This window comes from Petromyzon marinus, chromosome 74 (genome assembly GCF_048934315.1).
Source record: "Petromyzon marinus isolate PM22_M1 ecotype Great Lakes invasive population chromosome 74, UKy_Petmar_22M1.pri1.0, whole genome shotgun sequence".
In the NCBI taxonomy this organism is placed as follows: domain Eukaryota; kingdom Metazoa; phylum Chordata; class Hyperoartia; order Petromyzontiformes; family Petromyzontidae; genus Petromyzon; species Petromyzon marinus.
The window spans coordinates 4,194,869-4,215,132 of NC_133740.1; the positions used below are offsets into that span (position 1 = coordinate 4,194,869).

The 20,264-nt window shown below is 50.4% G+C and overlaps 1 protein-coding gene across 2 annotated transcripts in view; it reads right to left on the reverse strand.

The window, feature by feature from the left end:
• LOC116958200 (uncharacterized) overlaps positions 1-19,188 on the reverse strand; it is a 43,916-nt gene extending 24,728 nt beyond the window's left edge. For both annotated transcript variants that reach the window (XM_032980707.2, XM_032980706.2), the window contains exons 1-4: positions 19,069-19,188; positions 15,322-15,461; positions 14,648-14,724; positions 13,885-14,028 (exon numbers count right to left, since the gene is read on the reverse strand). In XM_032980707.2, the coding sequence (XP_032836598.2) occupies positions 13,885-14,028; positions 14,648-14,724; positions 15,322-15,461; positions 19,069-19,188 (481 nt within the window). The remainder of the gene's footprint in view (positions 1-13,884; positions 14,029-14,647; positions 14,725-15,321; positions 15,462-19,068) is intronic.
• Positions 19,189-20,264: the final 1,076 nt, after the last annotated feature.

Sequence of the window (20,264 nt, forward strand, 5' to 3'; positions counted from 1 at the left end):
CATCACTACCCCTATCACTACCCATATCACTACCCCAACCCCTATCACAACCCCCATCACTACCCCTATCACTACCCCTATCACTACCCCTATCACTACCCCTATCACTACCCCAACCCCTATCACAACCCCCATCACTACCCCTATCACTACCCCAACCCCATCACTACCCCTATCACTACCCTAACCCCTATCACTACCCCATCACTACCCCAACCCCTATCACTACCCCTATCACTACCCCAACCCCATCACTGCCCCTATCACTTCCCCAACCCCTATCACTACCCCAACCCCTATCACTACCCCAACCCCATCACTACCCCTATCACTACCCCAACCCCTATCACTACCCCTATCACTACCCCTATCACAACCCCATGACTACCCCTATCACTACCCCTATCCCTACCCCTATCATTACCCCTATCACTACCCCTATCCCTACCCCTATCATTACCCCTATCCCTACCCCTATCATTACCCCTATCACTACCCCAACCCCCATCACTACCTCTGTCACTACCCCAACCCCTATCACAACCCCTATCACTACCCCAACCCCTATCACTACCCCAACCCCATCACTACTCCTATCACTACCCCAACCCCTATCACTACGCCAACCCCTATCACTACCCCTATCACTACCCCAACCCCTATCACTACCCCTATCACTACCCCAACCCCATCACTACCCCTATCACTTCCCCAACCCCTATCACTACCCCAACCCCATCACTACCCCAACCCCATCACTACCCCAACCCCTATCACTACCCCTATGACTACCCCTATCACAACCCCATCACTACCCCTATCACTACCCCTATCCCTACCCCTATCATTACCCCTATCCCTACCCCTATCATTACCCCTATCACTACCCCAACCCCCATCACTACCCCTGTCACTACCCCAACCCCTATCACAACCCCTATCACTACCCCAACCCCATCACTACCCCTATGACTACCCAAACCCCTATCACTTCCCCAACCCCTATCACTTCCCCAACCCCTATCACTACCCCTATCACTACCCCAACCCTTATCACTACCCCTATCACTACCCCAACCCCTATCACTACCCCTATCACTACCCCAACCCCTATCACTACCCCTATCACTACCCCAACCCCTATCACTACCCCTATCACTACCCCTATCACTACCCCATCACAACCCCTATCACTACCCCAACCCCTATCACTACCCCTATCACTACCCCTATCACTACCCCATCACAACCCCTATCACTACCCCAACCCATATCACTACCCCTATCACTACCCCTATCACTACCCCTATCACTACCCCTATCACAACCCCCATCACTACCCCTATCACTACCCCTATCACTACCCCTATCACAACCCCCATCACAACCCCCATCACAACCCCTATCACTACCACTATCACTACCCCTATCACTACCCCAACCCCTATCACTACCCCAACCCCTATCACTACCCCAACCCCTATCACTACCCCTATCACTACCCCAACCCCTATCACTACCCCAACCCCTATCACTACCCCATCACTACCCCTATCACTCCCTCAACCCCTATCACTACCCCTATCACTTCCCCAACCCCTATCACAACCCCTATCACTACCCCAACCCCTATCACTACCCCAACCCCATCACTACTCCTATCACTACCCCAACCCCTATCACTACGCCAACCCCTATCACTACCCCTATCACTACCCCAACCCCTATCACTACCCCTATCACTACCCCAACCCCATCACTACCCCTATCACTTCCCCAACCCCTATCACTACCCCAACCCCATCACTACCCCAACCCCATCACTACCCCAACCCCTATCACTACCCCTATCACTACCCCTATCACAACCCCATCACTACCCCTATCACTACCCCTATTCCTACCCCTATCATTACCCCTATCCCTACCCCTATCATTACCCCTATCACTACCCCAACCCCCATCACTACCCCTGTCACTACCCCAACCCCTATCACAACCCCTATCACTACCCCAACCCCATCACTACCCCTATGACTACCCAAACCCCTATCACTTCCCAACCCCTATCACTTCCCCAACCCCTATCACTACCCCTATCACTACCCCAACCCTTATCACTACCCCTATCACTACCCCAACCCCTATCACTACCCCTATCACTACCCCAACCCCTATCACTACCCCTATCACTACCCCAACCCCTATCACTACCCCTATCACTACCCCTATCACTACCCCATCACAACCCCTATCACTACCCCAACCCCTATCACTACCCCTATCACTACCCCTATCACTACCCCATCACAACCCCTATCACTACCCCAACCCATATCACTACCCCTATCACTACCCCTATCACTACCCCTATCACTACCCCTATCACTACCCCTATCACTACCCCTATCACAACCCCCATCACAACCCCCATCACTACCCCTATCACTACCCCTATCACTACCCCTATCACAACCCCCATCACAACCCCCATCACAACCCCTATCACTACCACTATCACTACCCCTATCACTACCCCAACCCCTATCACTACCCCAACCCCTATCACTACCCCAACCCCTATCACTACCCCTATCACTACCCCAACCCCTATCACTACCCCAACCCCTATCACTACCCCAACCCCATCACTACCCCTATCACTACCCCAACCCCTATCACAACTCCTATCACTACCCCAACCCCTATCACTACCCCAACCCCATCACTACTCCAACCCCTATCACAACTCCTATCACTACCCCAACCCCTATCACTACCCCTATCACTACTCCAACCCCTATCACTACCCCAACCCCTATCACTACCCCTATCACTACCCCTATCACTACCCCTATCACTACCCCTATCACAACCCCCATCACAACCCCCATCACTACCCCTATCACTACCCCTATCACTACCCCTATCACAACCCCCATCACAACCCCCATCACAACCCCTATCACTACCACTATCACTACCCCTATCACTACCCCAACCCCTATCACTACCCCAACCCCTATCACTACCCCAACCCCTATCACTACCCCTATCACTACCCCAACCCCTATCACTACCCCAACCCCTATCACTACCCCAACCCCATCACTACCCCTATCACTACCCCAACCCCTATCACAACTCCTATCACTACCCCAACCCCTATCACTACCCCAACCCCATCACTACTCCAACCCCTATCACAACTCCTATCACTACCCCAACCCCTATCACTACCCCTATCACTACTCCAACCCCTATCACTACCCCAACCCCTATCACTACCCCTATCACTACTCCAACCCCTATCACTACCCCAACCCCTATCACTACCCCTATCACTACCCCTATTACTACCCCAACCCCTATCACTACCCCAACCCCTCCTTAACCACTCCCGCGTGTTCTCCTGTCACCACAGCTACACCATCGTCACCACTTGTAATGACACCCTCACTACTTTAGTATCTCAATCAATTATAAAATTACTTTGCAGCGTAAGAAAAATGGGGCGCTGCTCGATACATTTAGACGAGACAAGAAGAGGGACTGAGTGGGTGCGTTGGTGAGTTGGTGAGTGAGTGGGTGGGTGAGTGGGTGGGTGAGTGAGTGGATGCGTTGGTGAGTAGGTGAGTGAGTGGGTGAGTGAGTGAGTGAGTGGGTGCGTTAGTGAGTTGGTGAGTGGGTGCGTTGGTGAGTAGGTGAGTGAGTGGGTGAATGAGTGAGTGGGTGCGTTAGTGAGTGGGTGCGTTAGTGAGTGGGTGCGTTAGTGAGTGGGTGCGTTGGTGAGTTGGTGAGTGAGTGGGTGGGTGAGTGGGTGCGTTGGTGAGTTGGTGAGTTGGTGGGTGAGTGAGTGAGTGGGTGAGTGAGTGGGTGAGTGAGTGGATGCGTTAGTGAGTGGGTGCGTTAGTGAGTTGGTGAGTGAGTGGGTGGGTGAGTGGGCGCGTTGGTGAGTTGGTGAGTGAGTGAGTGGGTGCGTTAGTGAGTTGGTGAGTGAGTGGGTGAGTGAGTGGGTGCGTTGGTGAGTTGGTGAGTGAGTGGGTGAGTGAGTGGGTGCGTTAGTGAGTTGGTGAGTGAGTGGGTGAGTGAGTGGGTGCGTTAGTGAGTTGGTCAGTGAGTGGGTTCGTTAGTGAGTTGGTGAGTGAGTGAGTGGGTGCGTTAGTGAGTGGGTGAGTGAGTGGGTGAGTGAGTGGGTGCGTTAGTAAGTTGGTGAGTGAGTGGGTGAGTGAGTGGGTGCGTTAGTGAGTGGGTGAGTGAATGGGTGAGTGAGTGGGTGGGTGCGTTAGTGAGTTGGTGAGTGAGTGAGTGGGTGAGTGAGTGGGTGCGTTAGTGAGTGGGTGGGTGAGTAGGTGAGTGGATGCGTTAGTGAGTGGGTGTGCTGGTGAGTGGGTACGTTGGTGAGTGGGTGAGTGAGTAGGTGGGTGAGTGGGTGGGTGAGTGGGTGGGTGCGTTAGTGAGTGGGTGAGTAGGTTAGTGAGTGAGTGGGTGGGTGAGTAAGTGAGTGGGTGGGTGGGTGAGTGGGTGAGTGAGGCTGCCGTGCCTCAAATATTGGCAGAAGTAACCACCCCTTCTGATTGGTTGGCTGAGGTGCCATCTGTGGAGGAAGTGCAAGGGGCGATCCGAAGTCTGAGACGAGGAAAAGCGCCGGGCAGAGACGATCTCCCAAGCGAAATGCTGAGGGAGGGTGGCATCTGTGTGCAGACTGCCCTACATTACATGGGATCATCACAACTGTCTGGACCACAGAACGGGTCCCCCCCTCTCTTCTTAGTGTGCCGGGAAAGGTCCTTGCAAGGATTATTCAACATCGCCTTGCCCAGGCACGCTGAGGGGTGTCCCAATGTGGGTTCAGACCAGGGCGGTCCTCCACGGATGCCTTATTCTCTGTCTATCTGCTACAGCAGAGGTGTAGGGAATTCCAACGAGACCTCCATCTCTTCTTTATTGACCTGGTTCCAGGCCTATGACACATCAACAGGCTAGGGCTGTGGGAAGTTCTTCGTGCTTTCGGAATCCCTGGCTTGAAGCCATTACAAGTTCACCTTGGCTCCCACATCATTAAACATCATACTTGACCACATATTTCGGGAAACTTTCCATGGCTGTAACGGAGGAGTTTCCATCTGGTACAGATACAATGGGAGGCTGATCGATGCCCGAGTGCGGTCGAGGGATGGCTCTCTATTGCTCAACCGCGTTATGTATACCGATGATCTGGTGATTGCTGCTCACTCAGAGGAGGAGTTGGAGACGCTGCTGCTGAACCTGGAGCGTGCCTCTAAGAGGTGGGGCCTTACCATCAGCCCCACCAAAACTAAGCACCTGCCTGGGTATTTTGTGCAACCAAAATCTCCACCCCTCTCAGCTCCCCATTGGTGATGGGGGCAGTTGTGGAGAGAGTGGAGAGTTTCCCATACCTGGGCAGTGTGCTCATGACCAGCTCCGGTTTGATAGCAGAAGTCTCACTCCGAATCAGTCGGGCGGCAATGTATTTTCATCGGTTGCGTAACGCTGTGTGGAAGCTACCTGGTCTGTCGCTCTGCACAAAGCTACGGGTCTTCTCGGCCACAGTCATGCCCTTCCTTTATGCTTGTGAAACGTGGACCACTATAATGGAACATCTGAGCCGGTTAGAAACATTCAGGCTGGGATGCCTACGATCTATCCTGGGTTTAACCCGGCTGGATTGCGTGAGGGTGTTCACACATCCTTGAAAAATCTGGACACATTCGCATCAGTGAGCTCCTCCATCAGGCAAGGCTGCGTTGGCTGGGTCACGTAGTCCACGTTCCCAATCAGCTCCTGTTTGGCCGCATAGAGGGGGCTAAATGGGCACGACTTTGGCTGGAGAAGAGATGCACTGATGCATTACGGGAGGATGTGGAGCCGAGTGAACTTGCTGACTGGTACCAGCGGTGTCAAGATCGGCCTCTGTGGAGGAGGCTCGTGAAGGACGCTGCTACTGGGCAGTTGGAGGCAGTCGCCCTCCAACAACAACGGAGGGCGGAGGAGCGACGCTCACAACAACGAGAGCGCCGGGTTGCTACAATGCAGCAAGTTGGCACAGTAGGTGGGTACAGCTGGTGGTGCATTTACCGGTAATCTCAGTCAGCCAACCCATGGCACCTGCTGGGTCTGTCCCGAGACCTCCTATCAGCGAGCCTTCGACACTTCACGTGGCCTCAAAAGTGCACCTGGCCTGGCACGGGTGCCGTGGTGACGTCACCATCATTTAGTGGCGAATGGCGGGCATTGGATTGACTGAGTGGGTGAGTGGGTAGGTGAGTGAGTGTGTGAGTGGGTAGGTGAGTGGGTGAGTGAGTGAGTGGGTGAATGGGTAGGTGAGTGGGTGAGTGAGTGAGTGGGTGAGTGGGTGGGTGAGCGAGTGAGTGGGTTAGTGAGTAGATTATTAAGTGGGTGAGTGGGTGAGCGAGGTAGTGAGCGGGTGGGTGAGTGGGTAAGCGAGTGAGTGAGTGGGTGAGTGAGCGGGTGGGTGCGCGGGTGGGTGAGTGAGCGAGTGAGTAAACTGGCCTTTACCGACTGAATAGTCCTGTCCGTCACCACTGTGTTGGGCGTGTACGAGCGTAGGGACATATGACGTCACTACTGTGTTGGCCTTGTACGAGCATAGGGACATATGACGTCACTACTGTGTTGGGACTGTACGAGCGTGGGGGCATATGACGTCACTACTGTGTCGGCTCGGTATGGGTGCTGTAGGCGGGTGTCACGGGGGACGTGTGAGGCCGGCAAAACAACCCCCTACCTCCTCGCGGTGCCGGACCGGCAACTCTGTCGTGGACAGTGCTGTGGGGGGAGGTCCAATTCCGATTGGTTCCTCCCCTCATGGCGTCTGTGACCACCACAGTGGCTAAACGGGGGCTCTGGACGGGTGCGAGGGGCTGGTAACCCCTCCACCTTCAATTAATTACCACTAAACTACGAATACAAAATTTAACTAATAAGCTTGTGCCGGAGGCCCCGGGGGGACAGGCGTCTATGACGTCTCCTGGCCAAACCCCAATTGGCGGAGCCAGGAGATTGAATCTCTACCCTCGGGGCTCCTCCAGAAACAACGAAAAGCCATTACGGATGGCCACGTTGAATGTTCGAAGAAGGCTCACTGCGGAGGAGAGGCTGCCACTCCTCTGTCGGGAGCTGGACCGGTACCGCCTGGATCTCTGTGGCATTCGGGAGGTCCGGTGGACCAGTTCTGGCTCCTGCCACCATGAGGGGTGGACAGTCCTCTACTCGGGGCAGCAGACTGCCAAACAACAGGGTGTGGCTCTTCTGTTGAACAAAAGAATGAAGGGGGCGTGGGAGCGTGGCGGTGAGGTGTGGGAAGCTGTAAGCCCCAGGCTACTTTGGGCACGCCTTCCCATCAACCGGAGGCGAGGAGTGGTGGTCGTGGTTACTTATGCCCCCACCGAAGACGAACATCCGTGGAGGGATGCAGGCAAAGCCGATGAGTCAGATGCCTTCTATGACCTCCTGTCACAGGTGCTGGCTAAAGTGGCCCCTCGGGATAGAGTAATCTTGTTGGGTGACTTCAATGCCCGAGTTGGTCATGATGCTGGCACCTGGTCTGGAGTGATTGGAGGGCATGGGCCAGATCAGCTCAATAACAACGGTAGGAGGCTGCTAGATTTTTGTGCAGCCCATGGGCTTGTAATTACCAACACGCTGTTCCGGCATCGGCGCATCCACACAACATCATGGATGCATGCCGGGTCCAAGCAAGAATATCTGCTGGACTACATAGTGACGGACCAGCGGATGCGAGCCCATGTCCTTGACACCAGGACCTACCGTGGAGCTGGTCTGCCCTCTGACCATCGACTAGTCATCTGTAAGATGCGCCTGCCATTATTCCGCTCCAGCGGTGGGTGTACACCCAGGACCCCATTCCAACCTAAAGTGGCTTGGTCTCAGTTATCTGATGAAAGTTGCAAGCGAGAATTTCATCATCGCTTGTGGCTGGGGTTGGCATCGTCCCCCACTCCTGATGTCGAGGGTAAATGGGCGAGGTTTAGGACTGTGACTCATGCAGCTGCAATGGCTGCTTTGGGTACGTGGTCCAGACCTCCCCAGAGACCCTGGCTGACAGAAGAGGTGTTCAGGATGGTTGAGAAAAAGCGACAGGCCCACTGTCATCGGCTACAGAATCCCACGTCAGAGAATGAGGAGGCTTACCGCAGCCTTCGCTCGGAGGTTCGGAGAGCCGTGAGGCGCTGCAAGGATGGGTGGTGGTCGCGGGTTGCTGAGGAGATGGAGTCTGCCTCAGTGGCCCGTGATCACAAATCTCTATTTAACTCCATCAAAAAATTTACCTGCAGCGCCACACCTATTACCATCATTAGGGGAAAAAACAGTGATCCAATCTCCGACCCCCAGGAACAGGTTTGCAGATTTGCTGAGCATTTCTGTGAGGTCCTGGGGGAGGGGAAATCCCTCAGCCAGGAAAACATCGTGGCACAAAGTGGGGATGACCCTTCTGAGGCTGCGGTGCCCCAAATATTGGAAGAAGTCACCCCCTGTGAGTGGCTGGCTGAGGTGCCATCTTTTGAGGAAGTACTGAAGGCGATCCGGAGACCAGGAAAGGCAGCGGGCAGAGATGGTCTCCCAGGCCGGGTGCTGGGGGGGGGGGGGGCGTTTGTGCACAGACTGCCCTATATGACATCATGACAGCGGTCTGGACCACTGGACGGGTTCTGCGGGGTTGGAGAGATGCCCTGGTGGTCCCCCTCTTTGAGGGGGGGGGACCGCACGGACTGTGGCAACTGCAGGGGCATCTCGCTCCTCAGTGTGCCGGGAGGGGTCCTGGCGGGGATTGTTCAACATCGCCTTGCCAGGCATGCTGGGGAGGGGCTTGCGGAGCCCCAGTGCGGTTTCAGGAGGGGGTGGTCCTGCACGGATGCCATGTTTTCTGTCCGTCTGCTGCAGCAGAGGTGTAGGGAGTTCCAGTGGGACCTGCGTCTCTGCTTGTTGACCTGGTCAAGGCCTGTGGTGCCATCAGTAGGCCTGGGCTCTGCGTTGTTCTTCCTGCTTTTGGAGTGTCTGACCCTCTGCTCACGATCATTGGGGGCCTTCGTGGTGGTGAGCGGGCCCGGGTAAAACTACGTGGCCGGGAGTCAGAGCCATTCCCTGTACACCTTGGGGTGCGACAGGGATGTCCTCTGGCTCCCACATTGTTTGGCATCTATTTTAACCACGTGGTTCGTGAGGCCTTCAGTAGCTGTACCGGAAAGTCTCCATGTGGTGCAGATATGGTGGGAGGCTGATCGATGCCCGGGTGCGGTCAAGGGATGGCTCCCTATTGCTCAACCACGTTATGTATACTGATGATTTGGTAATAGCTGCTCATTCAGAGGAGGAGTTGGAGACACTGCTGTTGAGGCTGGAGCATGCTACTAAGAGATGGGCCTTACCATCAGCCCCACCAAAACTAAGCACCTGCCTGGGTATTTTGTACCATCGGACACTCCACCCCCACAACTCCCAATCGGTGATGGGGCAATTGTGGAGAGAGTGGAGAGTTTCCCATACCTGGGCAGTGTGCTTATGACCGGCTCCAGTTTAATAACAGAGGTTTCACTCCGAATCAGTCGAGCGGCAATATCTTTTCATCGGTTGCGTAACGCTGTGTGGAAGCTACCTGGTCTGTCGCTCCGCACTAAGCTTCAGGTCTTCTCGGCCACGGTCATTCCCTCCCTTCTCTACGCTTGCGAAACGTGGACCCCCCTGATGGAACATCTTCGCCGGTTGGAAACATTTAGGCTGGCCTCCCTATGATCCATCCTGGGTTTAACCAGGCTGGATTGTGTAAGGAGCTCACAAATCCTTGAAAGATCTGGGCACGGTCCCATTGGTGAGCTCCTCCGGCAGGCAAGGCTGTGTTGGCTGGGTCATGTAGCCTGCATGCCCAGCCACCGCATGCCGAAACAGCTTTTGTTCGGCCAGATCGAGGGGGCTAGGCGGGCGCGGCACGGGCTAGAGAAGAGATGGAGTGACGTGGTACAGGAGGACGTGGAGCTGAGTGGACTTGCCGATGACTGGTACCAGCGGTGTCAAGATCGGCCTCTGTGGAGGAGGCTCGTGAATGACGCTGCTGGGTAGTTGGAGGCAGTCGCCCTCCAACAACAACGGAGGGCGGAGGAGCGACGCTCACAACAACGAGCGGAGTGCCGGGTGGCTGAAGCACAGCAGGTTGGCACAGTAGGGGGCACAGGTGGTGCATCAGCCAGTCATCTCAGTCATTCGACCCGTGGCACCTGGGTCTGCCCCGTGACCTCCTGCCAGCGGGCGTTCGACACTCCACGTGGCCTCAATGTGCACATGGCCTGGCACAAGCATCGTGGTGACGTCACTGCCACTTAGTGGCGAATGGCGGTTGTTGTTGTTGTGAGGCCGTGAAACTCTGCGTGAACCCAACAGGACACGTGACCGGATAAATGGGGGCTAGGGGCACCAGGGGGGAGCTTGGGGGTCACGTGGTTGGGGGCCCGGACCTTCTCGAAGGATCGAGAAGGGGGGCGTGGCCTGGGGCGGAGCCGGCCACGCCGCAGCGGTTATAAGCGGGGCGTGAACAGAGAGCGGGGCTGCTCAACCCCAGGGATGAAGACGCCATCAGCAGTCTTGGGAGTCTCTGACCTTCGTCTGTGACCAGACAGCCCGTCACCTGCCCGGGCTCACGCCGTGCGGTATTCCCCGAGTGTTAGCGAGATGAGGAACGGTGGTCACCACCCTGTGCATAGTGTTCACATGGGTTGCTACGCGTTAATAAATAGTGTTGCCTCCAAGTTGAGTGTGCGCCTCAATCGAACCCACTACACTATTATTATTCTTAATGTTTTCATTGTTACTATTATCATTGTTATTTATATTATTGTTGCCATTTCTGTTATTATTGTTACTGTGGCGTGGTGTGTAAGGCATGTCGATTCGGCTGTGGGGGAAGCTGAATCTTGTGGCCTGGCATGCCGCCCGCTTGAGTGACACCGAGGATGGGGAGGGATCCAGGGGCAGTGTAGAGGGAGGTGGCCTATTGTAATTGGCCAGGTGTTTGACCAATCCGGGGAGAGCCCGAGGGGGCTTGGCTCTGAATGAGCATTTCGGTTGGGACTCTGTGGCACAGCACCGCCATCATCATGGTGGGCTACTACCACCTGCAAGCAGCAAGCTTCACTCGGCTGTCGTGGGGAGCCAAGCCATGGGGTAGGGCTTGCCGAGCAGTGGCGTGAACAAGACCAGCAGCAACATTGGGGAGCAAGACCCCAACAGCCTGGCATTGAATGCCTGGCATTGGGAGTGTGTGGTCTTTGGCTCCTTGGCTGAGTCTGAGTGTGCGCATGCGTGTGGCTGCTCGAGGGAACGTGGAGTGTGGTGGTGATGGTGGGATATTGTAAAAGATGCTTCCTGCTCATGGAGGTGAGGACGGCTACGACTGAAGTGCATAAGGAGAGGGCACTTGATGGCGTGACCAGGGCCAGGCTCTGTAAGAGGATGTTGGAACGCGAGCCCGTACTCCACCAGAACACTGTGAGACCATGCTGTCCCAGTGTTAGGGTGTACAACCCTCTACATTGTGTTGGTCAGACCCCCCCCCCCACTCAAATATGACGTCACAAAGCTCTGCCCCCCCCCCCCCCCAAAAAAAACATGCTTCAAATCGCTTTAAACTATTGTCATTGTAGTGCGTATTTAATGTGGCGCTGCACTCTGATGTTGTAGGAGAAAAGATTAAAAAGTCTATTTAATTAAGTAGAACGTGTTGTCAATTTTTCAACCCCCCCCGCCTTGTCACACATCGTCACAAATGTCTGACCCCCCCCAGGTGCGTGACGTCATTTATGGACGGCCCCTTAGGGCACAAGAGTCCTTGTTTTATGGATGATGTGACAGTTACTATTGTTATTGGCGTTATTGTTACTATTGTTATTGGCGTTATTGTTGTCATTGCTGTTATTGCTGTTATTGTTACTATTGTTATTGCCGTTATTGTTGCTATTGTTATTGTAGTTATTGTTACTATTGTTATTGCCGTTATTGTTACTATTGTTATTGCCGTTATTGTTGCTATTGTTATTGTCGTTATTGTTACTATTGTTATTGCCGTTATTGTTACTATTGTTATTGTCGTTATTGTTACTATTGTTATTGTCGTTATGGTCGTTATTGTTACTATTGTTATTGCCGTTATTGTTACTATTGTTATTGTTGTTATTGTTACAATTGTTATTGTCGTTATTGTTACTATTGTTATTGTCGTTATTGTTAATATTGTTATTGGCATTATTGTTACTATTGTTATTGCCGTTATTGTTACTATTGTTATTGTCGTTATTGTTACTATTGTTATTGTCGTTATTGTTACTATTGTCGTTATTGTCGTTATTGTTACTATTGGTATTGTAGTTATTGTTCCTATTGTTATTGTAGTTATTGTTAATATTGTTGTTATTGTTACTATTGTTGCTATTGTTATTGTCGTTATTGTTAATATTGTCGTTATTGTCGTTATTTGTTACTATTGTTATTGTCGTTATTGTCGTTATTGTTACTATTGTTATTGTCGTTATTGTTACTATTGTTATTATTGTTATGGTCGTTATTGTTACTATTGTTATTGTCGTTATTGTTACTATTGTTATTGCCGTTATTGTTACTATTGTTATTGTCGTTATTGTCACAATTGTTATTGTCGTTATTGTTACTATTGTTATTGTCGTTATTGTTAATATTGTTATTGGCGTTATTGTTACTATTGTTATTGTCGTTATTGTTACCATTGTTATTACCGTTATTGTTACAATTATTATTGTCGTTATTGTTGCTATTGTTATTGCCGTTATTGTTACTATTGTTATTGCCGTTATTGTTACTATTGTTATTGTCGTTATTGTCGTTATTGTCGTTATTGTTACTATTGTTATTGTCGTTATTGTTACTATTGTTATTGTCGTTATTGTTACTATTGTTAATGTCGTTATTGTTACTATTGTTATTGGCGTTATTGTTAATATTGTCGTTATTGTCGTTATTGTTACTATTGTTATTGTAGTTACTGTTCCTATTGTTATTGTAGTTATTGTTACTATTGTTGCTATTGTTATTGTCGTTATTGTTAATATTGTCGTTATTGTCGTTATTGTTACTATTGTTAATATTGTCGTTATTGTCGTTATTGTTACTATTGTTATTGTAGTTACTGTTCCTATTGTTATTGTAGTTATTGTTACTATTGTTGCTATTGTTATTGTCGTTATTGTTAATATTGTCTTTATTGTCGTTATTGTTACTATTGTTACTATTGTTATTGTCGTTATTACTATTGTTATTGTCGTTATTGTTACTATTGTTATTGTCGTTATTGTTATTATCGTTATTGTTACTATTGTTATTGTCGTTATTGTTACTAGTGTTGCTGTCGTTATTGTTACTATTGTTACTATTGTTATTGTCGTTATTACTATTGTTATTGTCGTTATTGTTACTATTGTTATTGTCGTTATTGTCATTATTATCGTTACTATTGTTATTACATCATGCTAATCCCTCACATTAACATAGCCACTTCCGTGCCCTCGTCGAGGAGGCCGCTCTGCTCCTATGCTAATTTATCACGTCACTAGCCACGCCCACTTCTTTATGACCCTTGGGCTACACCCATTTCAAGCCTCAGCAGCAGACCACGCTGATGATGGACTCCTTGTGTTGCGCCCAAAACGTCGTGATTTATTTGATTTTATACCTACGTGACTTTACCGAAAGAACCAAAGAGTATGGATTGCTGCAGTCACGAAAGCTTCAAATCTAGATATTGTTACTGCTGCTGTTGTTGTTGTTACTATTGTTGTTGTTATTGTCGTTGTGGGTGCCCACCCAGCAGGTAGAGGATGCTCTCCCGCGTGCCGTTGCGGTACCCGTACTGCTGCATCACCGAGTAGCTCTCGTACTTGATCTTCAGGAACCTGTAGGTGGCGTTCGTGTCGCCCACGAAGTCTGAGAAGGGCTGGCTGCTGTGGTCTGGGCAACGAAACACAAAGCAGAAATCGTGGCTTGTCAATAAGGGGCCGTCCATAAATGACGTCACGTGATTTTGGACGATTTTTGAACCCCCCACTTCGTCACACGGTGTCACAAAAAGTCAGACCCCCCCTTAAATATGACGTCACAAAGCTCTGCCCCCCCCCCCCAAAAAAAAAACATGCTTCGTATTCAAACTGTAAATGTTGTGGATTCACTCTTCGACACACCAGTGGGCTAAAGTAGTGAACTATTTGTCTTTTGTCAACGTGACACTTTTTTTGCTGATTGACCGTGTCGGGTGGTGGAGGGTTACGACACATTTATAAATTAACGCGATCTAACCCAAAAAACCTTTATTATGAATAATATTGGTCGCGAAAGCCTCCAACGTGTTAAACTGCATTGCTCTCCTTGACGAGATCGTCAGCGAGGTAATCGTGCATGGTTCATTGGGTCGATGATGTTCGATGTGCAATTGGGAGTGGGGTCGCCGCTGGCTCTTGGGTTGGTGCGGTAGCGGCAACCAACTGCATCATCGCTCCCCCGACAAAAAGACCACACACACACACACAGAGAGGGAGAGACAGAGGGAGTAGTACACACGAGGCGGTCGTACCGGGCACGAAAGGAATCAGGATCTTCTCCTTTGCGAACAGGTTGAAGTGCTTCGTTTCACGAATGCACATTCCCATCCTGAGCGGGATCGACATCAGGCACAGCACAGGTCATCAGGTCACCGCGATCACTCAATTTTATTCGTAGCAATGTCGCAACCCAGCAACGGTCGTGTGTTTCGCGACATTTCCCCTCCGAGGGCAATGGTCACCTAAGGAAGGTGGCAACGCTGCTGTGTATTCACAGGCGCAGTCTGCAGCGGTGCGTTTCAAAGTCGGGAATGTGGTGATTGCTCTGTGGTCCAGCCAAGGGGTACCCCCAGTGGCAACTGTCCCTGTGCATCAGTCTGCCAGTTGGGGTTGTGGTGATGATGTTGCTGCTGCTGCTGTGTGGTCTAGCCAAGGGGTACCCCCAGTGGCAGTTGTCCCTGTACATCAGTCTGCCAGTAGAAGGTGGCGATGATGTTGCTGCTGCTGTGTGGTGTAGCCTAGGGGTACCCCCAGTGGCAGCTGTCCCTGTGCATCAAACTGCCAGTAGGGGGTGGCGATGTTGCCGGGCGTTTCCCAATTGAGTCGTGTAATTTGGAAGGAAAAAAAGACTGATGCGTCTGGGAACAGCTGCCACAGGGGGTGCCCCTAGGCGAGATGGGGGGGGGGAGAGGGGGGGGCTACTCACATGAAGGAGGCACCGTGGATGACCACCGTGCCGTTGGCACCCTCCTCCACGTGGTACACGCTGCTGTTCACTTTGTGCATCAGCGCCAGCAGCTCGCCGTTGTCGGATGCAACGGCCACGCCGTACCACGTGCCCAGGAACTGGCAAGCAACAGAAGGGCGGTTGATGTGTCACCAGGTAAGGCTCAGCTCCACGGTGGCTCGGAGATGTTCACTGCCTCGCCTGGTGTACAGGAGGTCGTGGGTTCAATCCTGACCCTGACAATGCCTGCTGCTGTATATTTGGAGTGGGTGGTGTCTCCCCGTGGTCGTGTGGATTTTTTTTTCATCTGGGTCCTCTGGCTGTTTTTTTTCCCCTCGACATTTAGATTCGACGTCACGCGTTGAAAGTGTTTGGCAGCCGCTATAAATTTCCACGAAATTAGCCACTTCGCTGAGCTATCGTTTGTGATAGCCAGGTCGCTTCTGAAATAAGTAATATTTAAAAATACTTTTTTTTAAACACGTTTTAATTAAATGTACCGTACTAGTAATGGCAGAACTCCACGACTCCAGGATGTGGCCCCGAAGCTTGCCACAACGTCAGGGACCCGTGGTGATTTACAGCCAACGTGAGTTGAGCGTGGACAATTAAACCCAAGCCGAAACATAACATATAAAAAATATTGTTTAAAAATATATTTTTTTATGGTAGAATCTAGTATTGTCATCAGTATGACATAAGCATACCAAGTTTGCAGTCGATACCACATTGGGAAGTGGGTTAAAATTGAGTTATAAGATTTGAGGATATGACAATGATGACAACGACAACAACAGACAGAGTTAAATATAAGCGTGTAATAAAATGATAAAATAGCTACATAGCTCAGTGGGGCCTTAACTGGTAACAATAAATAGAACAGTGCGTAATAGTGTGTCACTGCGGTGTGTGTGGTGTTAACAATGAAGTGCAGGTATAGCCCGGTTTATGACGAAGGATATGTTCCTGAAAACGATAACGTGAATGGAAAGTAACTTACATCTAAACAAAGAGATTCAATGGTGAATGGTGACATGGTACAGAACCTACTACTAGTAGTAACAGTGCCGGATTATCCTAGGAGCAAAAGTAGCTACGTATGTAGTAGCTACGGGCCCCGCACTTTCAAGGCCCCCACACGAAATGCTTTCAAGATATCAATTCCGGTTCAGTGATTCTGCCCTTGCTCTATTACTATAGTACTATACTGCCTTCAACTTTATGAACGACTGGGTGTTTAAGGTTAGCGATTTGTCGTATTATCTGGCTGTTCAGCAAAGGAAAAAAATAAATTACGTTGCCAGGCAAAAATGTGTGGTTTAATATTTATGGATGTTTTAGGGCCCCATGGTAACATATTCTACAGGCCAAGGCCGTAGCTATAAAATATATTGGGGGGGACACATCCCCCCCCCAATATGCTCAAAATGTCCCCTCCAATATATTGCTATAAAATAGATTTCTGTTTATATGATTGTTGTTATGGTTGTACTTTATTAATCCCTAATCTCTGCCATTACATACAATGAAACAAGAAAAGGTAAAAAAGAAAAAGCAGAGCAATGTAATACAATACACTCTTAGACGTTATTGTAAATAAATAAAAAGCACATCCTATGTATTAGTGAATTTTTTTATATTTTAGGCAGGAAATTCGTTTTCAAACTTAGATTTTTTTCTGGGGGGGGACCCCCACACCCCCTGGAAGATTTGGTCCCCCCCAATGTTGACTCCATGGCTCCGGCCTTGCTACAGGCCCTGCAATAGCTTCATCCGGCACTGAGTAGTAGTAGAACCTACTCCTACCTACAGATAGGATAGTGGATCGTAACATGGTACATAATCTACTACTACTAGTACCACTAAGTAGTCCTAGAGATAGGATAGCGGATCGTAACATTGTACATAGCCTACTACTACTAGTACCACTAACTAGTCCTAGAGATAGGATAGTGGATCGTAACATTGTACATAGCCTACGACTACTAGTACCACTAAGTAGTCCTAGAGATAGGATAGTGGATCGTAACATGGCACATAACCTACTACTAGTACCACTAAGTAGTCCTAGAGATAGGATAGTGGATCGTAACATGGTACATAACCTACTACTACTAGTACCACTAACTAGTCCTAGAGATAGGATAGTGGATCGTAACATGGTACATAACCTACGACTACTAGTACCACTAAGTAGTCCTACAGATAGGATAGTGGATCGTAACATGGTACATAACCTACTACTAGTACCACTAACTAGTCCTACAGATAGGATAGCGGATCGTAACATGGTACATAATCTACCACTAGTACCACTAAGTAGTCCTACAGATAGGATAGTGGATCGTAACATGGTACATAACCTACCACTACTAGTACCACTAACTAGTCCTAGAGATAGGATAGCGGATCGTCACATGGTACATAACCTACTACTAGTACCACTAAGTAGTCCTACAGATAGGATAGTGGATCGTAACATGGTACATATGTAGTGGGTTCACGGGACACGGAGACGATGGACTAGAGGCATCACTATTTATTTAATGTAACAAGGGTTACACTGGAAGGGGTAACGGCCCCTTCACCCGTATACACGCTGGGACACCCTCTAGGCTATCTAGCCTAACTCCTGTGCTCCCAGTTCCTCCAGCTACAGGCGCTAGAGGAAGCTATCTGATCTGGCCCTGGTCAAGCACGGGTCACGGCACCCCACCAACCAGACCGACCCTTAAAAGGGCTCCGGCTCTGAGGCTCTGGGGCCGCACCACCGGCTTACGCTGCCGGCCCTTAAAAGGACTGCGGGCAGGGAAGTCCCAGGGTCTATCTAGCCGGCCTTCTTCTTCACTGGTTCTTCATTGGTGGCCCCAACACACTGCCCCGAGCTCTCTGGCTCCCCGCCCTTTATACCCATACACCACTGAGGGCGGAGCTATAGCGGACGTGGTTGTAGCCACCAAGGTGTGGCTGTGTGTTACCTTCCCACGCTGGGTGTTTCCTTCCCACAACATCCCTACACATAACCTACTACTACTAGTACCACTAACTAGTCCTAGAGATAGGATAGTGGATCGTAACATGGTACGAACCTACTAGTAGTACTATTAGGGATGGGATGGCGGATTGTAGCGTGGCACAGCACCTACTACTATTAGTAGGAGATAGTAGTAGATACTACTACTAGTAGTACTAATAGTATTAGGAGGGAGGGGAGGGAGGCTGCGAGCGGCGGCAGAAGTCGTGCGGGTGGCTGGGAAACAGAAACTCGAGAGAAGCCGACATGCCTGCAAAGACGGTGGTGGTGATGCACTGATGATGATGATGGCGATGATGCACCGATGATGATGATGGGAATGGTGATTGATGCACTGATGATGATGGCGATGATGATAATGGGAATAATGATTGATGTTGATGCACTGATGATGATATTGATGATTGGAATGACGATTGATGTTGATGCACTGGTGATGATGATGGGAATGATGATTGATGCACTGATGATGGCGATGATGATTGATGTCGATGCACTGATGATGATGGCGATGATGATATTGATGATTGGAATGATGATTGATGTTGATGCACTGGTGATGATGGCGATGGTTATGATGATGATGTTGATGATGGAAATGATGATATTGATGATAATGATTATTGGCAGTGATGATGATGATGGCGATGATGACAACGACGATGATGATATCGAGGGGTGACCGCACCAACCTTCGGCACCTGCAGCTCATCTTCGTCCCCATGGGACCCCTTCGTGGACACGGCCTTGCTGACGAGGCAGCTGACGAGCACGCACGAGACCACTGTGACGAGGGTCGATTGTCCTGGCATGGTGCACGCAAGTTGAACTTCTTTCGCACCGTACCTAGCCAACCGCGCTGATCGAAGGAGCGGTGTTGAGTCTATGGGCAGTGTTGAGTCTATGGTATAGCAGTGTTGAGTCGATGGGCAGTGTTGAGTCTATGGGTAGCAGTGTTGAGTCTATGGGCAGTGTTGAGTCTATGGGTAGTGTTGAGTCTGAGTCTATGGGTAATGTTGGGTCTATGGGTAGTGTTGAGTCTGTGGGCAGTGTTGAGTCTATGGGCAGTGTTGAGTCTATGGGTATTGTTGAGTCTATGGGTAGTGTTGAGTCTATGGGTAGTGTTGAGTCTATGGGCAGTGTTGAGTCTATGGGCAGTGTTGAGTCTATGGGTAGTGTTGAGTCTATGGGCAGTGTTGAGTCTATGGGTAGTGTTGAGTCTATGGGTAGTGTTGAGTCTATGGGTAGTGTTGAGTCTATGGGCAGTGTTGAGTCTATGGGCAGTGTTGAGTCTATGGGTAGTGTTGAGTCTATGGGTAGTGTTGAGTCTATGGGTAGTGTTGAGTCTATGGGTAGTGTTGAGTCTATGGGTAGTGTTGAGTCTATGGGCAGTGTTGAGTCTATGGGCAGTGTTGAGTCTATGGGTAGTGTTGAGTCTATGGGCAGTGTTGAGTCTATGGGCAGTGTTGAGTCTATGGGTAGTGTTGAGTCTATGGGTAGTGTGTGTGTGTATGTTGAACTTCTTTCGCACCGTAAGATGCCAACCGTGCCAATGAGGTTGCCGGTAGGGAGGGGGTGAGAGAGAGGGGGGGGGGATGACAAACACACGAAAACCACACGAAAAACACGAAAAAACAGTTTCTCAAGAAAAGTAACGACTCCAACAGCGCGCAACTCCCAGTGGCTTCCTAAATATCGGCGCAGGCGGAAGAGAGCGTTCCAGACGGCCCCTGAAGCATATCTGAGAGCGAGCGAGCGAGCGATCCGGCAAACCACGTCTGTCGCGAGAGACGATCTCTGGAGACTGTGACAGCGGCATAAGCGCTAGGGCATGGACTGCGTTCACCCCCTGCAAGCTGATAAGCAGGGATGATAGCAGCAGTGGCAG